The 26894-nt window shown below is 51.9% G+C and overlaps 1 protein-coding gene across 10 annotated transcripts in view; it reads left to right on the top strand.

Moving 5' to 3' along the window:
* Positions 1 to 26894, top strand: part of KSR2 (kinase suppressor of ras 2) — a 434938-nt gene that overhangs the window by 222551 nt on the left and 185493 nt on the right. For all 10 annotated transcript variants that reach the window (XM_089323244.1, XM_070065978.2, XM_089323245.1 and 7 more), the window contains exon 5: positions 20740 to 20924. In XM_089323244.1, coding sequence (XP_089179370.1) covers positions 20740 to 20924 — 185 coding nt within the window. The remainder of the gene's footprint in view (positions 1 to 20739; positions 20925 to 26894) is intronic.

The following is a 26894-nucleotide window of genomic DNA, read 5'->3' as shown; positions in this document are numbered from 1 at the left end:
GCGGCCGGCCAGCTCTGGGTGGAATGCCACCTCTGTGGCCCACTGGGCACGCAGCTTCTGCTCTCTACCCTAGTTTTATCATCAGCAAATTGGGTACAAAGCCTGTCTCACTCAGGGTCCTGAAGATTTGCAGTGATAGAGGGGAAACGTTTATCCCAGTACCAGTGTGGGGAGGACCCGGGAGACGCTGGCCCTTCTTATTGGCTTGATTTGATTCCTGTTGCTATGCTTAATGTGAAGCTGCAACATGGCTCATGACACTTGCTGGAAGCTCCAGCGTCCCTGAGAGAGCTGGGATAGGTGCTGTACACGGTGATGGACACAATCACGCAGCATCCGGATTCCGTAGCCAGGTACGCGGGAGGCAGCAGGTGTCTTTCAGAGCATCTTGATGTGATGGCGCTGGCTGGCACCCAGCATGGCCTTTGGTGGGCAGCCGTCTGTCTCTGTCAGCCTGTCAAACCTCTCCGATGCATAATTCATCCCGGTGCCCGGTGAGCATGGCTTGGAAGTCACCCTGAAGGCGGCAGAGGCAGAAGGCAAGCAAGCTCGCACAGGCGGGAGGGAGCAGGGGGCCTCCTTCCGTTTCACAGATGTCCACGCTGGGGTCAGTGGCTCCGTGTCCACCGCCACAGTCTTTCTGTCCAGCTGGAACTCTGGGTTGTGTCCTTTCCTAAAGACTTAAAGTTTGCATTTGACCTTGCTCTCTGGATCTGCCAGCTGAGACACCAGTTGCCCTTGATGGCAAGACTCCTCAGAGTAAAGTGTCTGAAGATGTAGCAGTCTTCTTTCTACTTCAGAATCTACCAGCACAGCTTCCCGTTTCTCTGCCCTTCCCTTCGGAAACGCAGCTCCGATTCTTTTGAAAGTCACTCGTGTAACATTCTCACTGATGTTGGCTCCCACCTGAAGCCCTGTCCCCGTGGTTGCAGATTCTCTTCCGAATCCGAATCTGTTTGCCTGCGGCTGGAAAACCCAGTGTGGCATTTAGAGATGAAGTTTCCCTGGATATGAGAGCATTTGCCTGCAGATCAGGGAGCCTGCACCACAGACCAGCTTTTCTGCCTGGTGGGAACTGGGAAACAGGTCTCCTAGACACTGGGTGGGAACCATTAGCCCCACTGCTCTTTCTCTCAGCCAGTCAAGTGCCACAGAGCGAGAGCCCCTTGATGTGATAATATGAGCGTGAGAACTGCATTTTTCTCCCTCCTGAGATCTCTGCCATTTAATTAACCTGTGAGCTGGCAGCAATTAGTTTAAGACATTTAAATGGGTAGCACACAGTCGAAGCACTTCATATGTGCACCTGTCAAAGGCTAGGGTAATAGTTCAGTTGTTGCTTTCCCAGATTAATAGAGAGGCTGGGTTTTATTCATTCTTCCAACAACTATTTCTTTTTTTATTTTTATTTTTTTTATTATTTTTTTAATAGGCAGAGTGGACAGTGAGAGAGAGAGACAGAGAGAGACAGAGAGAGAGAAAGGTCTTCCTTTGCCGTTGGTTCACCCTCCAGTAGCCGCTGTGGCCGGCGCACCACGCTGATCCTAAGGCAGGAGCCAGATGCTTCTCCTGGTCTCCCATGGGGTGCAGGGCCCAAGGACTTGGGCCATCCTCCACTGCACTCCTGGGCCACAGCAGAGAGCTGGCCTGGAAGAGGGGCAACCGGGACAGAATCCGGCGCCCGACCAGGACTAGAACATGGTGTGCTGGCGCCGCAAGGCGGAGGATTAGCCTAGTGAACCACGGCGCTGGCCTCCAACAACTATTTCTTAAGATCCTGGTGGGTGCCAAGGTCTGTTCCAGTAAAACTGCTGTGGCCCTGCTGGCTGAACCAGAGGCCAGAAATCATGGCCCTTCACTTGCTTTTGTAAATAAAGTTTTATGCAAACAAGCTTCTTTTTTCTTTTCTTCCTTCTTCTTACTCTCTCATTCCCTTTGCTGCTTTTGCTTCCCACCTTATCCCTCCATTCAGTCATCCCTTTCTCTGCTGTCCCATCTTTTCCTCTCCTAGAACGTTATGCCTGTGCTACACACAGTGTAGGCATTTTCTGAGTAAAGGATTCTCTCTCTCTCTCTCTCTCTCTCTCTCACACACACACACACACACACACACACGAGTCAAACTTGGAAGCTGCCCAAACCATATTCCCCCCATCTTCCTCAGTATAAACCCTTCCAGTTCCTTTTCTGTTTCTTTGCATGCATCATAGGAAGATAGAATGAATATGTTCAGCTGTTATATCCATGAACTTATACATACTTATGTTTATGGTTGTGTAAATGGGGTCATATGGTCTGTGTTATTTGTTTTACACATCTGTTTGTTTGACTAGGGATCATTTAGCTAGGACTTCTGAGCCAAATCTGACCCGCTGACGGTTTTTGTAAATAAAGTTTTATTGGGACACAGCCACTGCCATCTGTGTAGGCATTGCTAGAGCTGGCACAAAGGCAGAATTGTGGAGTAGCGTTGGAAACTGCAGTGCTCACTAATCCTGAAATACCTCCTCTCTGGATCTTTATGGAGAAAGTTTGTTGACCTCTGCTATACAGCCCCTCCTTTTTAATGACTGCATAGTATTCTGTAATGTGGCTGCATCATATTTTACTAAGCTACTCCCTTGTAACCTTCTCCACCTTGCTATCTCCATGTGCTCAAATACGAGGCCGCTAATGGGACTTTACATTTGATGTGAATTCTGTGGGCTTTTCTGATGGGGAGGGTGGTGGATGCGGAGTCTTCACTTATTTATCTGAAAGGAAATACAGCCATGAGGATCTAAGGGTGCCATCAGGGATCTTTAGCTACAAGAAACAGAAGCCAGCTCTGGCTAGTGTGTGAGAAAGTATACCTGTTTGGAAGATGACCCCCAGATGGACAGGAAAGCCCGAGACCCAGGCTTAGGAGGAGCAGGATCCAGGGTTCTTGATGGCTCTGAGTAGAGGGAATGACTTGACAGATTCTGGGGGAAGCCACCCCTCCATAACCTGAGCATCGTATATTTTGTTGCATCCTGTGTCTTGCCACTCATGAGTCACACTCCCCAGTGAGATCTGCATTGGTCTGGTTGATGCTTGGTGACTCGGGGAGGGCAGTGTCCCTTGACTGACACTGTGCACAGAGTAGGGGAGAAAACCCCCCATAGGGAGCAGTGGGGGTGAATTCTGGTCCCTAAACAAGGGTCCCCCTGGAGGATAAGGACCCAGGTTGTTGGTGCAGGTATTTAAATATGAAAGATCATCAAAATGTTCATGGAAAATGGGTATTCTGGAAAAATTACATGGATTTAAAAACTGCACCCACATAAACATACTTTAAGAAAGTATTTACTTGGGCCAGCACTGTGGCACAGTGGGTTGAGCCCCCAACTGCAATGCTGGCATGCCATATGGGCACTGGTTTGAGTCCTGACTGCTTCAGTTCTGTTCCGGCTCCCTGCTAATGTGCCTGGGAAAGCAGCAGACGATGGCCCAAGTGTGCAGGCCCCGGTCTCTTTTGGAGACTCTGATGGAGCTCCTGGCTCCTGGCTTCAGCCTGGCCCAGCCCCGGCTGTTGCAGCCTTTTGGGGAGTGAACCAGCAGATGGAAGATCTCTATCTGTCTCTCTGTAACTTTTTCAAATAAATAAATCTTTAAAAAGTACTAATTTATTTTTATTTATGTGAAAGGCAGAGAGAGAGAGAAAGAGAGAGAAAGATCGCCCATCCATTGGTTCACTCCTCAGGTGCCTGCAACAGCCAGGACTGGGATAGGCTGAAGCCAGGAGCCTGGAACTCATCCTGGTCTCCCACATGGGTAGCAGGGATCCAACTACCTGAGCCATCACCTGCTGCGTTAGCAGGAAGCTGGCACTGGAAGAGGAGCCAGGACTCGAACCCAGGCACTCTGATATGGGATGCAGGCTTCCCAAGCAGTGTCTTATTCACTCCACCCAGTGCTCGCCCTAATTGCTCACCTTCTAATTGCAATTTTCCACAAACTCTTTGAAGTCCGCTCATCTGTGAGTCTGGCTGAGGAGGGCCAGTTACAGGGGTGGGTGTGACAAGTTACAGTCTGCACTGGGCCCACCCCCTATGCTGTGTGATCCTGCATGAGCAGACTTTCTGTCCTGACAAGTCCTAGACACAGATGTGGAAAGCACATTGAGGGAAGAAAAAAAAAAAAAAAACACCACAGGGCGGTGCCTGGACCATTGCAGATTCCCCAGCAGTGCTGTGCTCTCTGCCCGGCTCACACTGATTCATTCCCCCTCCTCCACCCCCAGGAGCATGGGGCAGACTTGAGAGTCAGGGGAGGTTGCCCCATGGAATAAATGCGAAGCCTCCAGGTCTGGCGGACTCTGATCTGTCCAAGGTCAAGCCGTGTCTGGAGCGGTGGAGGCGGCGTGTGGGGTCATCGCACTGCGGGTGGATGATCTGCTCTGAGCCCCTTGTTTTCTAAGTGAGAGGCTGAGAACTCACTGAGGCTAAGCCACTGGCTCCGCGCGCCCCACTGCCCCCAGCAGTGTCTGGGTCCGCCCAGAGCCTTCAGGAGCTGGTGGGTGCTGTTGTCTGGCCGTCGGGCCCCCGCGGATGGATTCAGAGTGGGTCGCGAGCACCAGCCGATGCTACTTACTTAGGCCTGTCCGTCAGGGTTCACTTTGTTTTTTCCGAGGGTAAAGGAAGCTTCTGTGAACGGCTCTCAGTTTGTGTGAACAGTATTTGTAGTTGACCTTCCCCTTGCGTGGAGAAAGGCCTGTGCTGGCTCAGCACCCGAGCCCGCAAGTGTCAGGGCTGCGTTTGCTTCCGGGTCTTCAGCACAGAGATGCTGAGCTGCTGAGGGTCCACGTGACGAGCAGGCTTCCTTGCCAAGGCCCATTCAGGTCCCAGGGAGGCTACGATCTATTTTAGGACCAAGAGGGTTGGGGTCAGGCAGAGCCAGGTTCAAACCCTGGCTTTGCCCCTAATATGCTGTGTGAGCTTGGGCAGGCTGCTTAGCCTCTCTGACCCTCTGTTTCTTCACAGGGAGGTATCTAATCCCATCTTGAAGAACAATACTGGGAGTGAGGAGGGTCTGGTGTGGTGGTGTAGCGGGTAAAGCCGCTGCCTGCAGTGCCGGCATCCCATTTGGGCACTGATGCGAGACCTGGCTGCTCCACTTACGATCCAGCTCCCTGCTAATGTGCCTGGGAAAGCAGCGGAACATGACCCAAGTGCTTGGGCCCCTGCACCCATGTGGGAGACCTGGAAGAAGCTCCAGGCTCCTGGCTTCTGCTTGGCCCTGCTCCGGCCATTGTAGCCTTTTGTAGGAGTGAACCAGATCTCTTTTTGTCTCTCCTTCTTTCTCTGTAAATCCACATTTCAAATAAATAAATCTTTACTTTTTTTTTTTTTTTAAAAGAACAACATGGCGTTGGGTTTTGTGGTATGGCAGGGTAGGCTGCCACTTGGGACAGCTGCATCCATATCGGAGTGCTTGGTCTGAGTCCCATCTGCTCCACATTTCCAATCCAGCTTCCTGGAAGGCAGCAGGTGATGGCCCATGTACCTGGATTCCTGCCACCCACGTGGGAGACTCGGATGGAGTTTTGGCTCCTGGCTTTGGCCTGACCCAGCTCTGGCTGTCTGTGGGCATTTGGAGAGTGAACAAGTGGCTGGAAGATTTATCTCTTGCTGTCTTTCCTTTTCTCTCTCTCTGTCATTGTGCCTTTCAAATAAACTTATAAATAAAACTTTTTTTTAAAAAAAAAGGATAAAATGAACTCATGCCTGTAAGACGTCCAAAGCCAGGCGCCTAGTGAGGGCCCAGTGAATGACAGCTGTCATAAAAACCAAGATACCTGGAGCAGTGCAAAGGGACAGAGCAATAAGTCAGCAAATGCTTGCCCTGTGCTGGAGGGGACAGCGTTAAAGCCCAAGGTGACTGAAGTAGTGACAGAGCCAGGAGTGAGGCTCTCCTGCCTCCCTCCAGGTGAGCTGGGTCCCCTGGGGCCTCCTGCCTGTGGGTCCCGTGGACAGGGTGGCGAGGCTGCCGTTCCCTCGTCCCGGGCCCTGCTCTCTGCTGTTGGTTTTGGAGTTTCAGATCTCAGGGATGTTTATGAGCCGCATGCTGCCCTCCCACACGCCTTGACCCCTGGGTGAGGCCGCAAGAAGCCAGCAGCGGCATTTCCCTGGGGGGCCATCACTCACTGGGCCGAGGGAAAGCTGCCCACATCCCATCGGGGAGATGGCGAGAGCGGAGCTCTGTGTCCATTCATCTTGAAAATTGTCTTGTCTTCAGGCAGGGGGAGGAGGAAGAGACCTAAAAGAAAACATCCAGCCACATGCCCATGAAATCTGCCCAAAATCAGTCATCCTTTTTAATAACGAGGCCTGTCGTGAGCCCTGGTTCGGTCGGAAATGATGGCCTGAGTGAATATTTGGTCTGTAACTGATTTATGGCCTGGGGAACAAAAAAATAAGATTAGTTGCTAATCGCAGGGATGCGGGAACATCAGGGCCTGGACACCAGCACAGAGCAGGCCTGGCAGGCAGAGGCTCCGCCCACTGTCCGGATGAGCTCAGAGCACAGAGTGGGAGGCTGAGCCAAGCTGTGCACCGGATCTTCATGGAGGATTTGGGGTGGGCTTCTGGGTTGTGCCAGGGGGAGACGCAACTTTCTCTGTCCAGCATCCGGCTAAAGAACTGGGTGAGAGCAGCCGCTGGCAAGAAGTAGTCTAGGACTGGTTCTTCCTGGCTTGCCCTGAAGCTGGCAGCCTGGTGACGGTGCTGTCTGTACAGGTGCTTCTGTGCGTCAGGAACCTTAGAAAGGTCCCGTGTATGATTCTCTGACTCCACAACGGCGTGGACGCAAACCCACAGACCCATTCTGCTTTTCACTTTCTCTACTGTATTTAATAAATTACATGAGAATTTCATCACTTTATGATCAAATAGGCTTTGTGTGAGATGATTGTGGCCAACTCTAAGCTAATAGAAGATTTCTGAGTGTGTTCAGGGTAAGCTGGGCTAAGCCTCAATGTTCTGCAGGTTGTGTATAAGTGCATTTAAAAAAATATTTATTTATTTATTTATTTGAAAGAACTACAGAGAGAGGGAGAGATCTTCCATCTGGTGATTCATGCCCCAAAAGGCTGCAATGGCTAGAGCTGGGCCAGGCCAAAGCAAGGAGCCTAGAACTCTCTGGTCTCCCACATGGGTGGCAGAGGCCCAAAGACTTGGGCCATCTTCTGCTGCCTTCTCAGGTGCACCAGCAGGAAGCTGCATCAGAAGTGGAGCAGCCGGGAGTCCAACTTCCAGTATGGGAAGTTAGCTTTGCAGGCAGAGGCTTAGCCTACTGTGCCATAACGCCAGCCCCAGTAAGTGCATTTTGACTTACGATGTTTTCAACTTAGGATCAATTGAAATCCATGCATATATTTTTTTGATAGGTGGAGTTAGACAGTGAGAGAGAGAGAGAGAGACAGAGAAAGGTCTTCCTTCCGTTGATTCAACCCCCAAATGGCTGTTACGGCCGGCATGCTGTGCTGATCCGAAGCCAGAGCCACGTGCTTCCTCCTGGTCTCCCATGCGGGTGCAGGGCCCAAGCACTTGGGCCATCCTCCACTGCACTCCCGTGCACTTCCAGTGCAGAGAGCTGCACTGGAAGAGGAGCAACCGGGACTAGAACCCGGTGTGCCAGCGCCGCAGGCAGAGGATTAGCTTAGTGAGCCTCGGTGCCAGCCCCATGCATATTTTTTTAAAACAAGACAGATTTTCCATGAACTTTTTGGAGACCCTTTGTCAGTATGCATTCCAGAAAAATTTTGTGCACCAAGTGTTATCTCTTCATTCCATTTCCCTGTGGACGTTTTGGTAGCCCTTCCTGTGTACGTGTGGGTGCTGGTGGTGCTTCTGTCTGCAGCACTGAGGCAGAGTGGATCTGACCCCTTCCCCGCTTGTCCTCCATGGGGGGCCCAGGAGCATTTGTGTGATGGTAGCAGAAATACCTGGACGCAATTCATGCATTCATTCACACTGTTTCTATTGAGTTCTCGTTACATGTCCGCGAAGTACTGGGACCCAGAAGACAGCCAGAGAGGACATCTGTCCTCTGGGCCTTTCCAAACAGCTGGTACAGCCTTGACTGTTTCCATAAAGAGAAAATTAAGGGTGCACTTCAAAACCAAGGTTAGAGCTGAGAGGAAACAGCCTGTGCCGTGAGGGGCGAGTCAGAGGAGGGAAGGAAGGACGCTGGGTCAAGTCCAGGTGGCAGGGGTGAGAGAGGTGGCGGGAGGTGGGATTCCGGGGCCACTCTGAGTGACTGGCTTCGCGTGAGTCCAGATCCTGTTAGCACAGTGCCTGGCGAACAACTGTGCAAGGGCCAGCCTGGGTTTGTTGCCTATTTTTGCAAAGGGTTTAATTGGAGCCTGACCGTGCCTGTTCACTCGCACGTGGTCCGGGGCTCCTTGCCTGCTCCAGAAAGCCTGTGCCTGGCGAAGCTGAAGGTGTTCATTCTTTGGTGCCCACTGTCCTGCACCAGCTCCCCTTTCCCTTTTTGTCCCTTGTCCCTGCCTGAGATCTGAAGCAGTGTCTTAGACAAGAGGGAACATTTTACCGTCTGCTCGAATCAAGTCGTGGTAGGAGGCCTGTTAGATGTCTCCTGAGAGCTGGTTTGTCGTGGAGCACAGTGAAGCTCTAGAACGATACTGTGTGTCTGTTCCTCAGACAGCAGATACATGTCAGGTGTGTGTGTTCCTGTTCTATGCATAGTATGAATTTGTGTATAACATATGGGGGAACTTCAGGAAGTTCATGATACATGAAACTGAAAGGTGAATCCACTTAGGTGCAAGAAAATCTTGAAATCTGTGCGTGGTTTTTTCATACTACACATTTTTCATGAGCTTTATTTAAAGATGTTTACTTATCTGAGAGGTGGGGAGATGCAGAGAGTGGACTTCTATCCCCTGGTTCAGTCCCCAAATGCCTGCAGTGGCCAGGGGATGGAAGCCAGGAGCTGGCGACTCAGTCTGGATCCTCCTTGCGGGTGGCAGGAACCCAGTCGCTTAGCCATCACCGCTGCCTCCCAGGGTGTGCCTTAGCAGAGCCGGAGTCAGGAACCAGCCTGGGGATTGAACTCAGGCACTCAGCTGTGGGATGTGAGCATCCTAATCAGCCAAATGCACACCCATCCAGGAACTTTTTGAATACCCTGCTTGCACAGGGATTTCCAATTATGTTTGCATTAAAACAAACCTAAGTTTTGATTCTGTTTTCTGTGAAGTTTTGGAACTCCCTTCATCTTTATGCTTAATTTCTAGCAATTTATAAACAATCACCTTATTTCATATCTGCCAACTCAATCCAAGTTACCAGTTATCAGCGGACGTATCCCAGCCAATTGGGAAATGCAAATCCGTCTCAGATTTGATCTTCAATTTGGAAGTTCTTGAAAATGATAATGATCTAGTCAATAACAGCTGACCTCATGTTTCCGTGTCTGCACCCCTGTTTTCTAGACTTCTTTTTTTCTTTGGATAAAATAAACAGACAAACTTAAGGCAAAAAAAAAAATCTCCAACCATATGTCCTTTAAAAATTACATCATGAGAGAATACTTCTGTTCATGAGTTTGAATGGCAGAGACAAATCTAGAAGTAACAAAATACGCCCCAAGTCTGCAGCACCCCCCAACCTGCACCCCCTCCGGTGCCTCCTTCCAGAAAGTGTGTGCTCAGGCAGTGCTTGTCTCGGGGTGGTTTCACTTCGGACTTTCTGAGTTTATGGTGGTGCAGAAGCCACGCACAGTCAGTAGCAGCCGCACTTTGGATTTGGGGTTTTGCTGTCCTGCCCAGTTACCTGTATGCAGTCTGATGCCCTCTCCAGGCTCTGGGCAGCCCCCAATGGTCCCAGAGTCACAGTGCATTGCCGTGTGCCCTGGGGCTGGGCTCTGGTGTCTGCTGGGTTGGGTGCCTGCAGTGCATTTTCCACTTCCAATATTTTCAATTTAGGATGGGTTTGTAGGGCTGTTACCCTGTCCTAAGTGAGGGAGCGTGTGCCTATGCGCGAGTGTTTCTGAAACTGCGTGTTTATATGACACGTCAACTTAGGAGGCACCTGCTGTCTCTCCCCGCTGCCCCATATTGAACCAGCAGGTGCGTCCTGGGGGGCTGGGTCCCAGTGGCCTCCCTTCCTTCCACCTCCACCGTCCCCACCCCTGGCCAAGCCACCATCCTCTCTTGCCCAGGTGATTCCAGCAGCCTCCTCTCCAGATCCCTGCTTCTGTTCTTGCCCCCACTACAATCAACTCTGCACGTCAGTCAGAGAGCCTTTTTTTTTTTTTTTTTTTTTTTTTTTTTTTTTTTTTTTGAGAGAGGGATATATCTCCCATCTACTGGTTCACTTCTCAAATCCCTGCAATACCTGATTCTGGGCCAGGCCAAGTCAGGAGCCAGATGCTCAATCCAGGTCTCCCGTGTGGGTGCCAGGGGCCCAATTCCTTGGAGCCATCACCTGCTGCCTCCCAGGGTGTGCATTAGCAGGAAACTGGAGTCAGGAGCAGAGCCAGGACTAGAGCCAGGCCCTCCACTGTGGTATGCCAGTGTCCACAGCAGTGGCTTCACCACTAACCCAAGCACCCACCCACAGAGCCATCTTCTAAAAACAGAATTGGAGTTCATCCTCTTCCGCCTTCAGACTCCCCCACAGATCCCCGTGGCTCTGTGACTAAAACCTCAGCTCCTTCCAGGGGCAGGCAAAGAGCTGTGGAGACGGCCTTGCCGCCCCCTGCTTCCGCCCTCCCCTGCTCACTCTGACCTTTGCCTTCCTGGACCTGGGCCTCCCAGGGTGCTCCTGCCTTCCCTCTGGTCCCCTCTTCCTTCCTATGGAATGCCTTCCCTGCCTTACCTCCCAGTCACTGCCACATCACTGGGTATGGTTTGCCATGCAGCTCTTGTTATTAACCAGTATTTATTTATTATTTTATCTGCTTGTGGGCTCCTGTTGGCTTCCTTCGTTGCTAGAGTTCAATTTCCTTATTGTCTCAGTAATATTTATTGGCTTAATTTTTGGAATTAATATATATCTCTTCATGATGCAAAGAGGCTGTACCATATGCATTCTCTTTTTTCCACCCCTTCCTATTTACACGTAGTGATAAATGTTGGTGTTCACTCTCTCCTGATTGTTTTTAACACCTACATAGTTTCCATCCGATGGAATTGCCATCATTTAATTAAGCAGTCCACTATGATGCATATTTTGGCTGCTTCTAGTCCTTTGCTAAGCAAAGTTAATTTTACCATTGCACAGGGATGAAAATCAGACTTGGAAAAAAGAGAGGAGGGGGAAGATGTCGCAGACAAGCTCACATATGGCAGTGCAGCCTCTTCAGGGCAGTGGCAGGTGTCGTTCAGAACCGAGATGTTTAAAACAAGTTTCAGCAACAATGGGGGTGTTTTATGTCTGCTTTGTGCAGAGTGGGACAAGGTGGTGACTGTGGCTGATGAACAGAATTTTAAATTCTATCTCACTTAGCTTACACTGGAATAGCCATGAAGAACAGCATAGATTTGAGCAAAGAGCTCTAAATTTCCCGCTGAGGAATGTTCCTGGGATGGGCACTTGCTCTAATGGTTAAGATGCTGCTTGGGACTCCTGTATCCTGCATCAGAGGCCTGGGTCTGAGTCCTGGCCCTGCTCCTGCTCCCAGCTTCCTGCTAATGCACACCCTGGGAGGCAGCAGGTGATGGCTCACGTGGCTGGGTCCCTGCCACTCACATGAGACACCTGGATGGAGTCGTTGGTTCCTGGCTTCCGCCTCACCCAGTCATAGCTGTTGTAGGCATCAGGGGAGTGAACCAGCAGATGGGAAATCTCTCTCCCTGTTGATCTCTCTCTTTCTGTGCCTTTCAAATAAATTAATTATTTTTTTTTTTTAAATCCCAGTGCTCAAGCCATTGTGACGGGCTTCTGGGGAGAGAAGGGAACAGGAAGGGAGAATTTCATTATTTAGATACAACAGGGCAAAGGAGAAGCTGTGCCTGCTGATTGGGGTCTGGTAAGAGTCTTGCTGGCTGACACCACGGTCAGGTGGTTTCAGGCAGAGGTCAGCAAGCCTGTTCCGTAAGGGGCCCGACAGCAAACATTTCAGCTTTGGTCTTCAGACAGCTGTCTCTGTTGCAGCCAACCCTACTGTTGTCAGGCAAAGGAGCTGCAGACAACAGGTGAATGAGCAGGCGTGGCCATGTGCCAAGAACTCACAAAAGCAGGCTGAGCCCTGGACTTGGTGTGCTCCCCCCCAGGCTGGAAGAATCTGGCTGGAGCTGTCCACTGTGGTTCAGTGGGCAGTCTCCCAGGGAACCAAATGGGAACATAGCCTTTGGTCATATCCCAGGGTGGTTTGCATTTCGCACACTCAGATGGGGTATATCACGGCATGGGTGACCTCTTCCTGGTGAACGCCCATTTCCTGTGGGTCACCCCGGACTTTGAGATCTCGGCTGTGCCCTGCTCTGGGGCCAGGCCCACACAGGTGCAGAAATGATGTGCAAGGTGGGGCTGCTGACCCTGGATGCCGGGTGGTGATTCTCCTTTGTTCCTGGGAGTGTCTCCTGTGCTTAGAGTGTGCCGAATTTGCTCCTGTCTCTGGGCTTTCATTTCCCTATTTGTACAATGGGTATAGCTGTGGTGCTGTCCTTGGTTTTATGAAGATTGCACGAGGTAATGTGTGCAAGTGGCGGGGACTTGGATGACAGGGAACACTCAGGGCCTGGTGCTCATGCCACGAAGTGCCATTGATGGTAAGCAAGGGTTGGATAGTTCTTTAGGACTGGAAGGAGCTCAGACTTCAGCTGAGTTTAAGGATGTGCAGAGAGAAGATGGGCTCCGAGGTGAGGGAGGGCATGGAGAAGCTGAGGCAGAGCAGGTTCAAGGTGAGAGGGGTCAGGGGATACAGAGTTGAGGGCCTGTGCCTTCAGCACACAGAGAGCTCTCTGAGAACAGTGCTCACGGAGATGCCGCTGGTGTGTGGCCACGTGAGCGGTGTTGCCATGGACGGGTCCCTGCTGTTGCCACGAATGTTCCCGGGCAGGGCTTTCCATGCAGGTGGGCACTCGTGAGGGTCACTTGTTCATCCCCAGGGTAGAATTTTCCATATCACTAGACAGCAGCAAATAGTCTTCCGGAAGCAGTTGTACCAGTTTACAATCCCGCCCAGAATTTTATGAGAGTTCTGGTCACCTTATGTCTTTGCCTGCACTGGGTACTGTCACTCTGTCTTCTATCATTCTGGTGAAACTGACACTGCCTGCCTACTTCAAGAAGTTCATGGAAAATGGAAGTAAAATGCTAGTTTATGGGGCCTGCACTGTGGCTTAGCGGGTAAAGCTGCCGCCTGCAGTGCTGGCATCCCATATGGGTGCCATGTGGGCTTCCAATCCAGTTCTCTGCTGTGGCCTGGGAAAGCAATGGAAAATGGCCCAAGTCCGTGGGCCCCTGCACCCACATGGGAGACCCAGAGGAAGCTCCAGGCTCCTGATTTCAGGTTGGCCCAGCACTGGCCATTGTGACCATTTGGGGAGTGAACCAGTGGATGGAAGACACCTTTCTCTCTCTCTCTCTCTCTCTCTCTCTCTCTCTGCCCGTGCCTCTGCCTCTTTGTAATTCTGCCTTTCAAATAAATAAATAAATAAATCTTTAAAAAATATGAGTTTATTTTGGTGCCACATTTAAAAATCCACACATATGCAGCGTCTTCCAAACATTATTGGAGAAAGTATATTATGAAAAAACATGCAGGGTTGGTGCTGTAGCATAGAAGGCTAAGCCTCTGCCTGCAGTGCTGGCATCCCATATGGGTGCTGGTTCGAGTCCCGGCTACTCTGCTTCCAATCCAGCTCTCTGTTATTGCCTGGGAAAGCAGCAGAGGATGGCCCAGGTCCTTGGGCTCCTGTGCCCACATGAGAGACCCAGAGGAAGCTCCTGGCTCCTGGCTTTGGCCTGGCCTAGTCCCGGCCATTGCAGCTGTTTGGGGAGTGAACCAGTAGATGGAAGATTTCTTTCTCTCTCTCTCTCCTTCACTCTCTTTAACTCTGCCTTTCAAATAAATAAGAAAATGCTAAAAAAAAAAACATACATGGGTTTCAAAAAAATTTTTATACAAAAATAAGCATCCTTTAATTCCATCTTTCCACAACGATTTTGACCCTGTCTCTGCATAATTTACTGTTATTCCAACCCTCCTCCTCTTCCCTCCTCTCTCGGCTTCTCTCTCTTCTGCTTTTCCTTCTGCCTCTTCTTTCCTTTTCTCTTTCTTGGATTATTTTGCAGAAAGAAGGTAATTGCTGTGAAATTATAGATTTGGCGGACGGAGTCAGATTCTCAGATTGTAACTATTAAAACACAGCCAGAGAAAGCCACCCGTGCCTCGTCTAAAGGCTCGCCTTGCCCTCACACGTGGGGAATCGGGCCTGCGTGTTTTGCTGGCTCCTCCACGCGCGGTCTTTGCCAGGGTGCGGTGGATTAATGCCACACTGGAGGAGGGTTTCAGCCAGCAAGAAGACCACTGCAGCCTGGGGCCAGGTGGCAGAGCAGGTCCCCAAGAAATTCCTCACTGTGGTTAACGTCACCAGCCCTGGTTTCCCAAACTGCTCTCCTTCCAGGGCTCTGAGCAACCCCTCACCCAGAACATCATGCTATTCTTTGATTTATAAAAATTTTTTAAATATTACCTCATTTAAATACATAAGTATTTTTTTGAGATTTTATTTTTTATAAATTTACCATCTTACTCATTAAAATTATTTATTTATTTATTTTTTTTTTTTTTTTTTTTTTTTTTTTTGACAGGCAGAGTGGACAGTGAGAGAGAGAGACAGAGAGAGAAAGGTCTTCCTTTGCCGCTGGTTCACCCTCCAATGGCCGCCGCTGCAGCCGGCGCACCGCGCTGATCCTGGCAGGAGCCAGGATCCAGGTGCTTTTCCTGGTCTCCCATGGGGTGCAGGGCCCAAGCACCTGGGCCATCCTCCACTGCACTCCCTGGCCATAGCAGAGAGCTGGCCTGGAAGAGGGGCAACCGGGACAGAATCCGGCGCCCCAACCGGGACTAGAACCCGGTGTGCCGGCGCCGCAAGGTGGAGGATTAGCCTATTGAGCCACGGCGCCGGCTAAAATTATTTATTTATTTGAAAAGCAGAGAAAGACAGAGACAGACAGCTCTCACACCTACTGGTTCACTTCCTAAGTTCCTGCAACAGCTGGGAATGAGAAGCTGAGGCTGAAGCCAGGAACTCAACCCAGGTCTCCCATGTGAGTGGCTGGGACCCAAGACTGCGTCATCACTGCTGCCTCCCAGGGTGCGCATGAGCAGGAGGTAGAGGCAGGACTTGAACCTGGGCATGCTGATATGGGATGCAGGCAGGCACCCCAAGCAGCATCTTAACTGCTGCATCAGGTGCCTGGCCCTGAGTATTTTTCATGGATGCAGAATCAGAGTGCGTATTTTCATGGTACAGTGTGATGTTTCGATCCCTGAATACGGTCAGGTATCCTCTTTGGTAGTCGGTGCACAGGGTTTAAATGCCCAGTCTGAGAGGGGCGGCTCCTGCAGCCCAGTCCTGCGTGTGAGACAGCTCCAGGCTTGGGGTGGGCACTCTGCTCTGCTGGGTGGTGTGGCACAGTGCCGTCTTGCCTGTCCTCAAGACACTGGGAGGAGCTGGTCTGCTTCCAGCCCTGCCATTTTGTCCTCGTTGGCTGGGCCAGACACCATTAGTGAGAAGCAGAGGGAATTGGCCCCGTGAAGACTTCCAAGTTTAAGGGGACACACTCCATGCGTGAGGAAGCTGGAGGTAAAGAGGCCAAGTGAGTCAGCAGCTCTGGGTAACCCAACGCCCAGCAAGCTTTGGGAAGAGGAGATGGTGTTGATACTACACATGGGTTTGGAAATTGCCTCAGTGATCTGTGTGGTGAGGGCTGGGGATGGGCATTGATCCAGAGCCACTAGGCCAGGCTGACTGTGGCCACGCCCCTGCAGGTGGGGACCGGGCCCCATTCCTTTAGAGCGCCCCCTAGCTGCAGGAGGCCCTGATGGCTCTGCTTTAGCGGGGACGCAGGTCTGCAGATCTGGCTTCTGGTCTTGGCCCTGCCACTGGGGAGAGTTGCCTCCTGTTGCAGTCTGGAGTACAGGCCCTGCCCAGGCAGAGGTCAGATGTTTCTCCGGTCACCACACGGGGATGTGTGCTATGACGGAAAAGCAGGTTGTGTTGGAAGCACGTGTGCCCAGGAGATCTGATGAGTTCTGAGAGCTGAGCACAGCTTCTCTTGGGATGATGAGGAGGTCTCCACTGACAGGGCAGAGAATAATGTCCTAGGCAGCGGGAGCAGCACGTGCGAGGGCCCTGAGGTGGATGAGAACTTGGTGTCATCAAAGACCAGGAATATGGCCTACGTGGCCTGGAGTTGGAGAGTGATGAGGGGATGACACAGGAGGTCAGGGGATGGTGGAGGTGGATCCTAGGAGGCTTTTGTAGACCAATGAAGAGAGGAATATGGGAAGCCTTTGGAGGGTTGTAACAGGGAGGATAGGATACAGCAATGGAGAATGCATTGTCAGGAATCCAAATGGCATCCAGTTATCCAGCAGTGCAAGGGCATGAAGTATTGATCTACGTGGCGACATGGGTGAAACTCAGACACCTGCGCTAAGTACAAAAAGCCAGACTGGAAAGTTCCCCTGTTGTCTAATTCTGTCCACATAAATGTCCAGAATAGGCGAATCCTTAGAGACAGAAGCAGATCACGGGTTGGCAGCACAGGGGAAGTGGGAGGGATCGCTCAGTAGGTAAGGGGTTTCCTCCTGGAGTTCGAAACATGTCTGGAAGTCGATGGAGGGGGTGGTTGTATCGTGAATGCACTTAATGCCATTGAATCGTTTGCTTCACGTCTGAAGAAGAAAAGCCAATAAACAAACAGCAAGTGGGACTAGGATTTCAGGGAGGAGGCGGCAGCAGCCCAGGTGAGGGAGGAAGGTGGCTTGGACCAAGAGACGGGGACTGGGACGGAGCACCCTGAACTGATTTCAGAAGATGGCAGAGTTCTCAGGCCCCTTTTGGTTTAGATAGTCTGCAAATTGGGCGTCAGGAAAGTGGGAAGAGCCTTCCTGGATTCCAGCACTGTACTAGATTCCTCGGGTACGCTTGGCAGAGTAAGCGCATTTCGCAGGAACAGATGGCGGCTCGAGGCTGGGTGCCTTTGTGTAACGTGGATGTGCAGACTCAGCTCAGCCTGGTGCTGGGGCTGCTGTCAGCACAGCCTGCCTCGTGGGGGAGCCCGGCTTGCTGGCCCGCCAGGAAGCGCCAGGATACAGACCCGCCGAGCTGCCATTTTCCAGTGTCTCTGCCACCTTGTTTTGTTGCTCTCCCCAGAATTGGCTGTTTTTTTTTCAGAAACTACATCTGTGTAATCGATGTCTAATGTTTGGCAAAGATCACGGGAGAAGATGTTCTTCTTAATTGCATCTGCAGAATATACTGCAAAATATCCACTAAATCTTAGTGGACGCCCACATCCTTTGTGCCTGCTTTCTTCTGAGCATGCCTGGGTAGTGAGGGTAGATGGTAAAACTGAATCCTGTATCCTGTCCATGAATGCAATCTAAGATTCCCTTCTGCTTTACTCTGGCCAAGTACTCACTCACTCTACCGTTTTCTTTGCTGTGTATTTCCATGCCACTATCCTTTCTTCCTTCATTTCATACATCCAGTCACCTGCCCACCCATCCACTCACCCAGTCAGCCATCCATCCATCATCATGTACCCAGCCACCCACGCATTCATCCGTCCATCCACCCAGATCCTTTCATCCTTTGACCCTTCACCTCCCTCCCTCGCTTCCACCTTCCTCACTCCTTTGTTCCATTCTGTCTTTCACGACACCCACCTGTCCTCCCATTCTTCCATCTTTTATCTTCCTCCCTCACTTCTTCCCTTCCTTCCACCCAGCCCTCTATTTTTCAAGCCCCTCTCTGCTCCATCTGTGGTCATGAGTTGGAAGAGCAGATGGACTCTGAAGTCATTGAATGAAATGTGTTTTGGGTGAGACTTGACTCTCCATGGAAAGGACCTGACCCTGTCTCCTGGTGGCTCATTGCCTTGCGACTGCCACTGTGCTCCGGGCACCACAGTGGCACCATTACCAGAGAGCTCGGCTGTGCCCTCTTCACTTGCCAAGGGTGGGGGTGGGGGCATTGAGGGAGTTGGTGGATGCTTAAAGAGAAAACTGCAGCTTGGCTTCAACTTCTGGCTTCTGCAAAGCTACCTCCATAGCTGAGCAGGTGTCTGATTTGGGTCTTTAACGTCACCTGAACCCTCACTCGGTGCTGGCCCACATCTAGAATTCTCACGATCACCATCAGTGAGGGGCATTAGTGTTCTCCCTGTTGTCCAAGTGAGGAGTCTGAGGCTTAGAGAAAGGAGATCACTTGTTTCGAGATCACAATCAGTAGTGGAGCCCTGATCTCCGGGACTCCAGAGCCTGTGGGTTTATTCACTGAGCTACACGGCCTCCGTGCGGATGCTTCCTGGAATCTTCACCGCTGACCATGCCTGTGGAGTGAACGCCACCCCTCTCCCACACGCATCTCTCCAGCCATGGGCAGGGAACAATCAGCCAACGGGAGCTGCTCTAACAGGAGACACCTGTCTGAGCCGCCCAGCAGGCCCCTGGGGAGATAATAAGCAGCCCCAGCTGCCCAGGCCCAGCAAGGCCCCCACCCACACCCTGCCTCAGGCACACTTGGACTCCCAGGGAGCGTGACTTTCAGGCTTAATGTTAACAGCTTTCCTCCCTTTCCAACCGGATTGTAAACATTTGCACTGAGGCTTTGCAGTGGCCATCAGAGGGCACTCAACCCCTGGCCACACTGATGGGCATTGGAGGGAGGGAGGGAGGGAGGAGGAGCAGTGAGGCCTCAGCATACAGGGTTTTTTAAACTCTGCCTATCTATCTATCTATCTATCTATCTATCATCTCTTTTCTTTCCTTCCTTTCCTGCCCCCCCACACTTCTTCTCTTCTTTCCTCCTTTCTTCTCTTCCTTGCTTCTTTCCTTCTTTCTCTGAAAGGTAGAGACACACACATATAGACAAAGACTGAGAGACAGCTCTCTGGTTCACTCCCCAAATCCCCATCATGGCCAGTGAAGCCAGGACCCTGGAACTCAAGCCAAGTCTTCCACATACATGGCAGGGTCCAGGTGCTTGAGCCATCAAGCCATGGATCAAATCTGGGAGCTGAGGGCTCCTGGCCTGGCCTCTTCTTTCACCTTCCTTCTTTGGCCATTTTGAGGACATACAAGAAAGATTTCAGTGTCTGCTATGTGAGGCATTTTGCTAGGCACAAGAGGTACAGAGAAGATCCTTTAATCTCTTGGGGTTTAAAGAGTCCCACAAAGTAGGACCAAATGTTCTAGAAGTTCCACGTAGTTTTACCTGTAGATTGGTTCTTTAAAGGGACTCTCAGGTGCATTGGCAATTCTATAATAACAGTTACAGCTAATGTCGATACTTAGTATCAAGTGACTCACACAAGTGTTTCCTTTAGTCCTCTCCACAACCTACAGAAGACTCTTACAGATGAGAGAGCTGAGTTCACCCGAGTTTCACTGACTCACCAGAGAATAGTGAAGCCAGTATTTAAATCTGGAGAGAATGGCTCTAGAGCTGAGTGCCTCAGGATGCTGTAAGCCCCTCCACCCCAAGCAGCGCTGCTCCTCTCACAACTACCCCATGCCTCTGCAGCACCCCTGGGTGCCCCATGGCATTTGGCACCTCTAAGGTGGGACAGAACGCAGGCCCAGGCAGGGCCATAGGTGAGCTCCAAAGCAGGGGCCCAATACCAGAAGTCCTGATAAACAGCAGTTGGGACAGGCATTGGATGCAGTGACTAAGAGTGTGCCTGGGGCACCTGCAGTCCATTTCAGAGTGCCTGGTGTCAAGTCTTGGCTCTGTTTTGGATTCTGCCTTCCTGCTAATGTGTACTCTGGAAGGCAGTGGGTGATGGCTCAAGGACTTGGGTCCCTGTTACCCATGTAGGCATCTTGGATGGAGCTCTGGGTGCCTGGCCCAGCCCTGTCTGTTGCATGCATTTGGGAAGTGGAACAGGGGATGGGAGATACCTTTTTCTCCCTCCCTACCTCACCCCTTCAAATAAAATTTTTTTTTGAAAAAAAGTAGTTTCCAGAAAGGATGCTGGATTCTGCCAAAGACTAAGTTTCTCTCTCCTCAGGGACTCTTGAAAGTCATCAGTTTAACCTCTATAGAAGTGGGTCGATCGTTTGCGTGTGGAGGAAGGGCAGTGGATTTGGGGACTGGAATGCTCAGGGGGTGAATGCCAGCTGGACACAGACTTCCAGGCTCCCCTGTGGTCTACCTGCGGTTTGCTGCCTTGGTCAGACAAAGAGCATTTTGGCCTTGGGTCAGGGCTGGGGGGCCCAGGGTACTCAGAATGTGCAGACAGACGTGAGGGATGCAGTTGGGAGCTGAAGTTGACCCTGGCTTTTTAGAGCGTCTCCAGGGAGCTGAGCAAACACGAATGGCTCTTCTCTGTGCTCCATGGTGGGACCGGCTTTCCACAGGGGGCGAGGGGCAAAAGCCCACTACCCAGCCCCTTCCCCTTGACCAAAAAGCCCAGCTTCTTGCCGTGAGCTTTGGATCCCTTGGGTCTCGCTGCTCTGACTCTGCACTTGTGGATCCATTTCCCGTTCTGTTTTCTGTCTGCTCTCCAGAGCCAAGAAGAAGAGCAAGCCCTTGAACCTCAAGATCCACAGCAGTGTGGGCAGCTGCGAGAACATCCCCTCCCAGCAGCGCTCCCCGCTCCTGGCCGAGCGCTCGCTGCGCTCCTTCTTCGTGGGACACGCGCCTTTCCTGCCCTCCACCCCTCCCGTCCACACCGAGGCCAGCTTCTCTGCAAGTAAGTCCTGGGCGCCGCCCCGACACCTGCTACCCTCCGCGCCAGGTGCCGCAGGGCTCGTCAAGAGGTTGCTGATCACTGATGCAGCTCATCCGCCCGCCCATCTCCCGCCTGCGCCATGCACGCCCCTTTCGGTGGTTTTGAAGGGGGCGTAACTGGCACTCAGGAGGTGGGCCGGCTGCTGTCAGGCGTCCGCAGGTCCTGCTCTTCTACCTGCAGAGGGAAGCAAGGATGCAGCCCATCCAAGGAGCATCCACCTTCCCTCGCCTTCCCCCCGGTCCCTCAGCTGCCTCGCCACGTTTTTGTTTTTTTTTTTTTTTTTTTTTTTCTTGGCCACTGTGGTTACGGCATTTGTGATTAAATTGTGTATTTTACCCCAGCTCAGGTCAACACCCACGACTTGTACATCTCAGAGACGTATTTGGGTTCAAAGTGGGCTGCGGGCTGAGCGTGGCCCGGGGTGGTTTGCATTCTGTGCTCACGAATTTCTGCAGGAGACGGAGTGGTTATTACTTGGAGTGGAAATGGAACTTCCTGGTGATCAAGGGTTGAGGACTAGGAAGGCGTTTAATCTTCTCTGCCCAGAGGCTCATTTTGCTGAACAGGCAGAGAGGTGGTCAGAGCCGGGGCCCTGAATGAAGCCCTGCTGGTCCGTCAGCTAAGAGAGTGGCTTTCATGGCTCGGCTGCTAGAATGTGGGAGAAGTAACCCCTGACCCCTGATACAGCCTCAGGCTGGCCATGCTGCCTGTGCTCCAGTGAATGCTAAGGAATGTTTACTGCAGAGCAGCTTGGACTGATCACCCACACTGAGCACCTCGCCTGGCGCTTGGATTAATCCGCTGTGCACCGGGGTTAATCCTGTTGCCCAGATGAGGAACAGGCGTCTCGGGAAGGTTAGAGAACTTGCCCGGAGCCACACTGCCATGGAGCAGTCGAGCTGGGATTTGACTCTGGTGCTTCTCACTGTGGGGAGCTCAAGCTTAAGCATCAGGCGTGGTCCACGCCCAAACCCCTCAAGGACCCGGCGGGATGTCTCCTTACCTGCTGGGTTTCTGTTGTGACCTTTGCCCCAGAGTTCTTCAGCTTTGTTGGGGGAGAGCGTGGCCATGGTCTTTCTGGAAAAAGGACCGCATAATGCCCACCGTCCAGCTGGACAGCGAGGCTGGGGCCAGCTGTGTGTGTGGTTCGGTCCATAAATGTGCGTAGCACGTCCACTGCAGGAAACAGCTGAGGGTCTGGACCGGAAGAGGCCTGTGGATGTGAGTTAGGAGGAGAGCCAGAGAGCGCCTTGTCCCCGCGCCCTGGGTGTGTAGCCTCTGCATCGAGCAAACTAAAATAGCACCACGACACTCAGGTCCACACCAAAGGCCAATTTATTAAGTTGTCGAGACAAATCACTGTCACAGAGACCAGAAATGGGGTGGGCCTGCGTGGCAGTCAGAGTGGCTTGGAGGACAAGGACAGGAGAGGGTGGTGACAATGGGGTGAGGCGATGTCATGGCTGGGGCCATGGGCCCAGGATGGGGATGCCTGGTGGCTCTGCTGCTGTCCAGCAGTGTGCCTGATGTCGACTGAGTTAAAAGGGCCTCTCCAAACCTCAGTTTCCACATCTGTAAAGTGGGAGAAAATCATAGAGCCATCTCCTGGGTGGTTGGGAGGCTTAGGCAAGCTCATGCGTTTCAGGTTCTGGGCACAGTGCCAGGCACACAGTCAGTGCCTAACAAACAGCAGCAGTCCTGATGCTGGTCGCTAGCATCCTGTCCCTCGTAGCGTTACAGCCTCTGGCCTCGTGATAGTTTTGGGCTGCCGTGGCTCAATGCCCTGTGGTTCACCTCTACCTGCCCTCCCACCCCGACCCCACGCTTTCCCATAGCCCCAAAAGGGCTTGGAATTACCTTGGCCTAATGCCAAAGCAGCCACCATCTGTCCTTGGGCCTGGCCGTTGTATGAGTGAGTGTTGGCACGGCCACCTCCGTGTTGGTCTGAGCACCGCTCTGCTCTTTAGTTGTGGCTGAAGTAGAAACATCAGACCTGGGGTGGATTGTCAGCCTAGCAGTTAAGACACCTGCACGCCACATCCCAGGGCCTGGCTTCAGTAGATACCCAGCTCTATCTCCTGACTCCAGCTTCCTACCCACATTAACCAAGGGAGGCAGCAGCGATGGCGCAAATAACTGGCTCTCTTCCATTCAGACTGAGGTCTAGGCTCCTGGCTTTGGCCTAGCTCAGCCCTAGCCCTGTGCGCGTTTAGGAGGCAAATGAGCAGATGGGAGCTTTCTCTCTCTCTCTCTCTCTCTCTCTCCCCCTCTCCCTCTCGCTCTCGCTCTCGCTCTCTCTTTCTGATAAATAAAATTTAAAAGAATACTTTAAAAGCAAGCAAACCACAGACTTGCACATTTGGACACCTGCCCCTGCTGCAGAGCCTGCTGAGGAGTCCCTGAGGCAACCGGCTTTGCTCCCCCGAGCTGGTCCCACCCGAGAGCCAGCGCTTTGCTGCTCGCCTGGGGGCTGAGCAGGTCCTTGGTAACAAAGCAGCTCCGAGCAGGAAGAGGCCCCAGAGCACCGCTGCCCCTTGGCCAGTTCTGCTCCCTGTCAGCAGACAGGTTGTTTTCTAATCTCCCAGAGCAAAACAGAGTGCTTGAGTCTCAGTGGGAGGATGAGTGTGTAACCCAAGTGTTAGCTGGAACCCCAAGGGCCCACTTACCACTGCCTCCCCTCAGCAAAGGACAGGAGCAAAGTAGAGAGCAGGCTCCACACCAGGAAGTGAGGAGCTCGATTGCTGTCGCTAATTTCTTTTTGTAGATGTATTTATTTGAAGGAGACACACACACACGCACGCACACGCACAGATCTTTCATCTGCTGGCTCACTCCCCGGATGCTCACAATGGCCAGGACTGGTCCAGGTTGAATCCAGGAGTCAGGAGCTCCAGCTGCATCTGCCCTGTGAGTGGCGGGGGCCCAAGCACTTGGGCCATCTTCCAGTGCTTTTCCCAGGTGCATTGGCAGGAAGCTGGAGCAGAAGCAGTGCAGCTGGGTGTCCAGCCAGCACTCCAGTATGGAATGCCAGTGATGAAAGCAGTGCCCTAACCCGGTGAATTGCAACAGGAGTCCAGCTGCCACTGACTGCTCGGGTGGCCTCTGTCTCCGCCTAGCACCTCAGCTGCGTTGCCCCAGGGAAGACTCACTGTGGACTGTGGGCAGGTGGCGAAGTGCCCATTTCTCAGATCAGGACATTGAGGCTTAGAACAGTGTTCTTGCCCGTGGGGTACATTCTGAATGTAGTCAAACCCAAGCCCGATAAGAGGCTCCATGAGGGTCACTCCTTATCTCAGGGACTCTGGGATTCTAGGGCCTGCCCCTGAAATTTTCCCAGGCCAATCTTTTGGCTCATTTAGACCGATGGTTTTATATCGAGAGAACACTGGTCTGTGATATATCCCATTCCTCTGCCACTCTGAATTTCAGAGAACTCCCAGCCTTTGGGCCCTGGTGCCAACCTTTCTACCACTGGCCCAGGCCAGGGAGCCCCTGGTCCTGTGTCCTGGCCATGGTGTCTCCTTGTCACCGTCAGAGCTGCCTCTGGTCTGTACCAGGTGAGGTGGCAATAGACCATTGTGTTAGCCTGGATGGTAACATCTGGAGACAGCATCAGGCGGACTTGGCTGCAGAATGGCTGGGCCTTGGGACCTTGGGTTTCCCAGCTGTTTCGTGCAGCCTGTAAGAAGGTCATGACCTCCATGGGGCTTACCCTACTTTCTTGGTCTGGGGCGATGAGTAAGGGGAAGGAGGGATGCGACAGAGGGAACCTGACTCCGCGTGTCCCTGCCTTGGGTTCCGTGGCTTTGGCTGGGTACGCACAGAAGGCAGGACTTGAGCCTCCCCTGTTGAATGTGGAGATGCTGATTCGGAAATGAGTCTACTTCCCAGAGAAACAGAGAGCACTGTGCTTGTCTCCTTACCCTTGCTGTACAGATGCCCCTCATCTCACAGTGAGGTTATTACCCAGCAAACCCATCACAAGGGGAAAATAGCAGAGTTAAAATTGCATTAAGTACACTTGACACACAAAGTGTCATGGTTTCCTCGCCTGCATTAAACAGATACTTACTTTCACCTCCAGTTGGGCAAAATCACCTATGGCAAAGCCTGTTTTATAAGAAAGTACTGAGTATCTCATGTGATTTACTGACTATTGTACTGAGAGAAAAATAGAATGGTTGCTCCGGCATGCTTCCATACCACTGCAAAGTTGAAAACCTTGTGAGCTGAGCCATCACAAGTCAGGGACTGTCCCTGTTTCTTCCACGTTGCCTTTGTGTGCCTCGTGTTGTTCCAGTGGACCTGGCTGGGAGCTGTCCACGCATGGGCCATTTCTGCTCCAACAAGATATGGACCTGTGGCTGTGACCTCAGGTGGCGCAGGTCAGGCTGACCCGAAGCCCTCTGAAGGAAGAGGTGACATGGGGCCTGGGGGATGCGTCATCATTCGTTACCGGATGGTGGAAGTGACTGGATTTACAGCAGTGAACACTTTGCTGTAAGTCACTGGACAGATCACTTCCCCTCCTGGGTCTGCTGTCTACCCAGCGAGGATAAAATGAGGAAGGCACGCACATTTCCTAGTGTGGGCCAGGGTGGCTTTGGGAGCTATTGCTGTATGTTCTACGAAGGCAAAGCTTGTGGCCGTGATGGAAGTGATGGTAACAACAGCACTGCCGTGGATGAGTTGTTGACAAGATTCCTAGTGTGGTACAAAGCAGTTCACTTTTATTATTTCCTTTAAACTTCACAGTCCTCTTTAAGGGAGGTCCTATTACCACCCCCATTTTTGCAGGTGAAGAAATTGGGGCTCAGAGAGTTCATTTTTTTCTTTGCATGTTTAAAGTTTACTTATTTTGATCATGTGAAAGGCGGAGAGAGAGGGAGAGAGAGGGAGGGAAGGAGAGAAAGAGAAGGAGAGAGAGGGGGAGAGAGGGATAAGGAGAGGGAGAGGGAGAGAGGGAGGGAGGAGAGAGAGAGAAATGGAGATCTCCCATCTGCTGGTTCGCGCTGTAATTGTCCACAACAGCCAGGGCTGGGGTAGATGGAAGCCAAAGCTGGGAACCCAGTGCAGGGTTCCCCGTGGGTGGCAGACACCCAACTCCTTGAGCCATCACTTGCTGCTTCTCTAGGTGCGTGCTGGCCTGAAGCTAGAATCTGCAGCGAAGCAGGGCTTGAACTCAGGCACTCTGACGTGCATACAGGCGTCTCTCACAGTATCTTAACACTATGGCAAATGCCCACCCCAGGGAGAGTTTAAGTCACTGCCAAGGTCACAAGGTGAAGAGGTGAAGTTTGCAGTCATTCTAGGTCCTGTGTTCTACAGTGCCTGGCTGTGAAATTCCAACGCCATCTTCGCTGAAACCTGATTGTTCATCAAGTAGGGAGCCGAACTGGCTCAGGATTCCTCTCCTGGGTGGGGGATTGGATTGTGGGTGACAGCCTTGCTCCAAGGACACCTCTTTGTCAGCATGCATGCAGCACCCACTCGGGCCAGCCCAGATCCTGTCCTTAATATTCAAGGGATCCATCATCCCAGCTGGTAGCCATCCCTGTAGGGAGCAGGCAGCTGCATAAAATGACCCCAGTACCGAGCCTTGGGCATCATTGTCAACTCATTCATCCTGGACATCTTTGGTTGAAGATGAGGAATGAGATCGTACTTTCGTCACCTGCAGTTTTCTAGATGCTTCTTTATTAGCTGCCCATGGAGTTGAGCATGTCCGGTAGCAGCTATGCAGGGGAACCAGTGACTGACAGCTCCAGGATGTCCCATCCTCTAAAAGCACCTGGTGGAGCTACAGTCAGGACACACAGCCTCCTTGAGGTGTCTTGGTCTCATCCCGGCCAGTTTCTTCACACCCTCTCCTCGTCTCTTCTTTAGCAACTCCTGTTCTTTGTCTTATGACAAGGTGAGGCCAGGGAGGTT

This window comes from Oryctolagus cuniculus, chromosome 21 (assembly GCF_051225735.1).
Source record: "Oryctolagus cuniculus isolate XC-2025 breed Fujian yellow rabbit chromosome 21, ASM5122573v1, whole genome shotgun sequence".
Classification (NCBI taxonomy): domain Eukaryota; kingdom Metazoa; phylum Chordata; class Mammalia; order Lagomorpha; family Leporidae; genus Oryctolagus; species Oryctolagus cuniculus.
The sequence above is the reverse complement of the archived record's forward strand: the minus strand, read 5'-3'. Positions and strand labels throughout refer to the sequence as shown.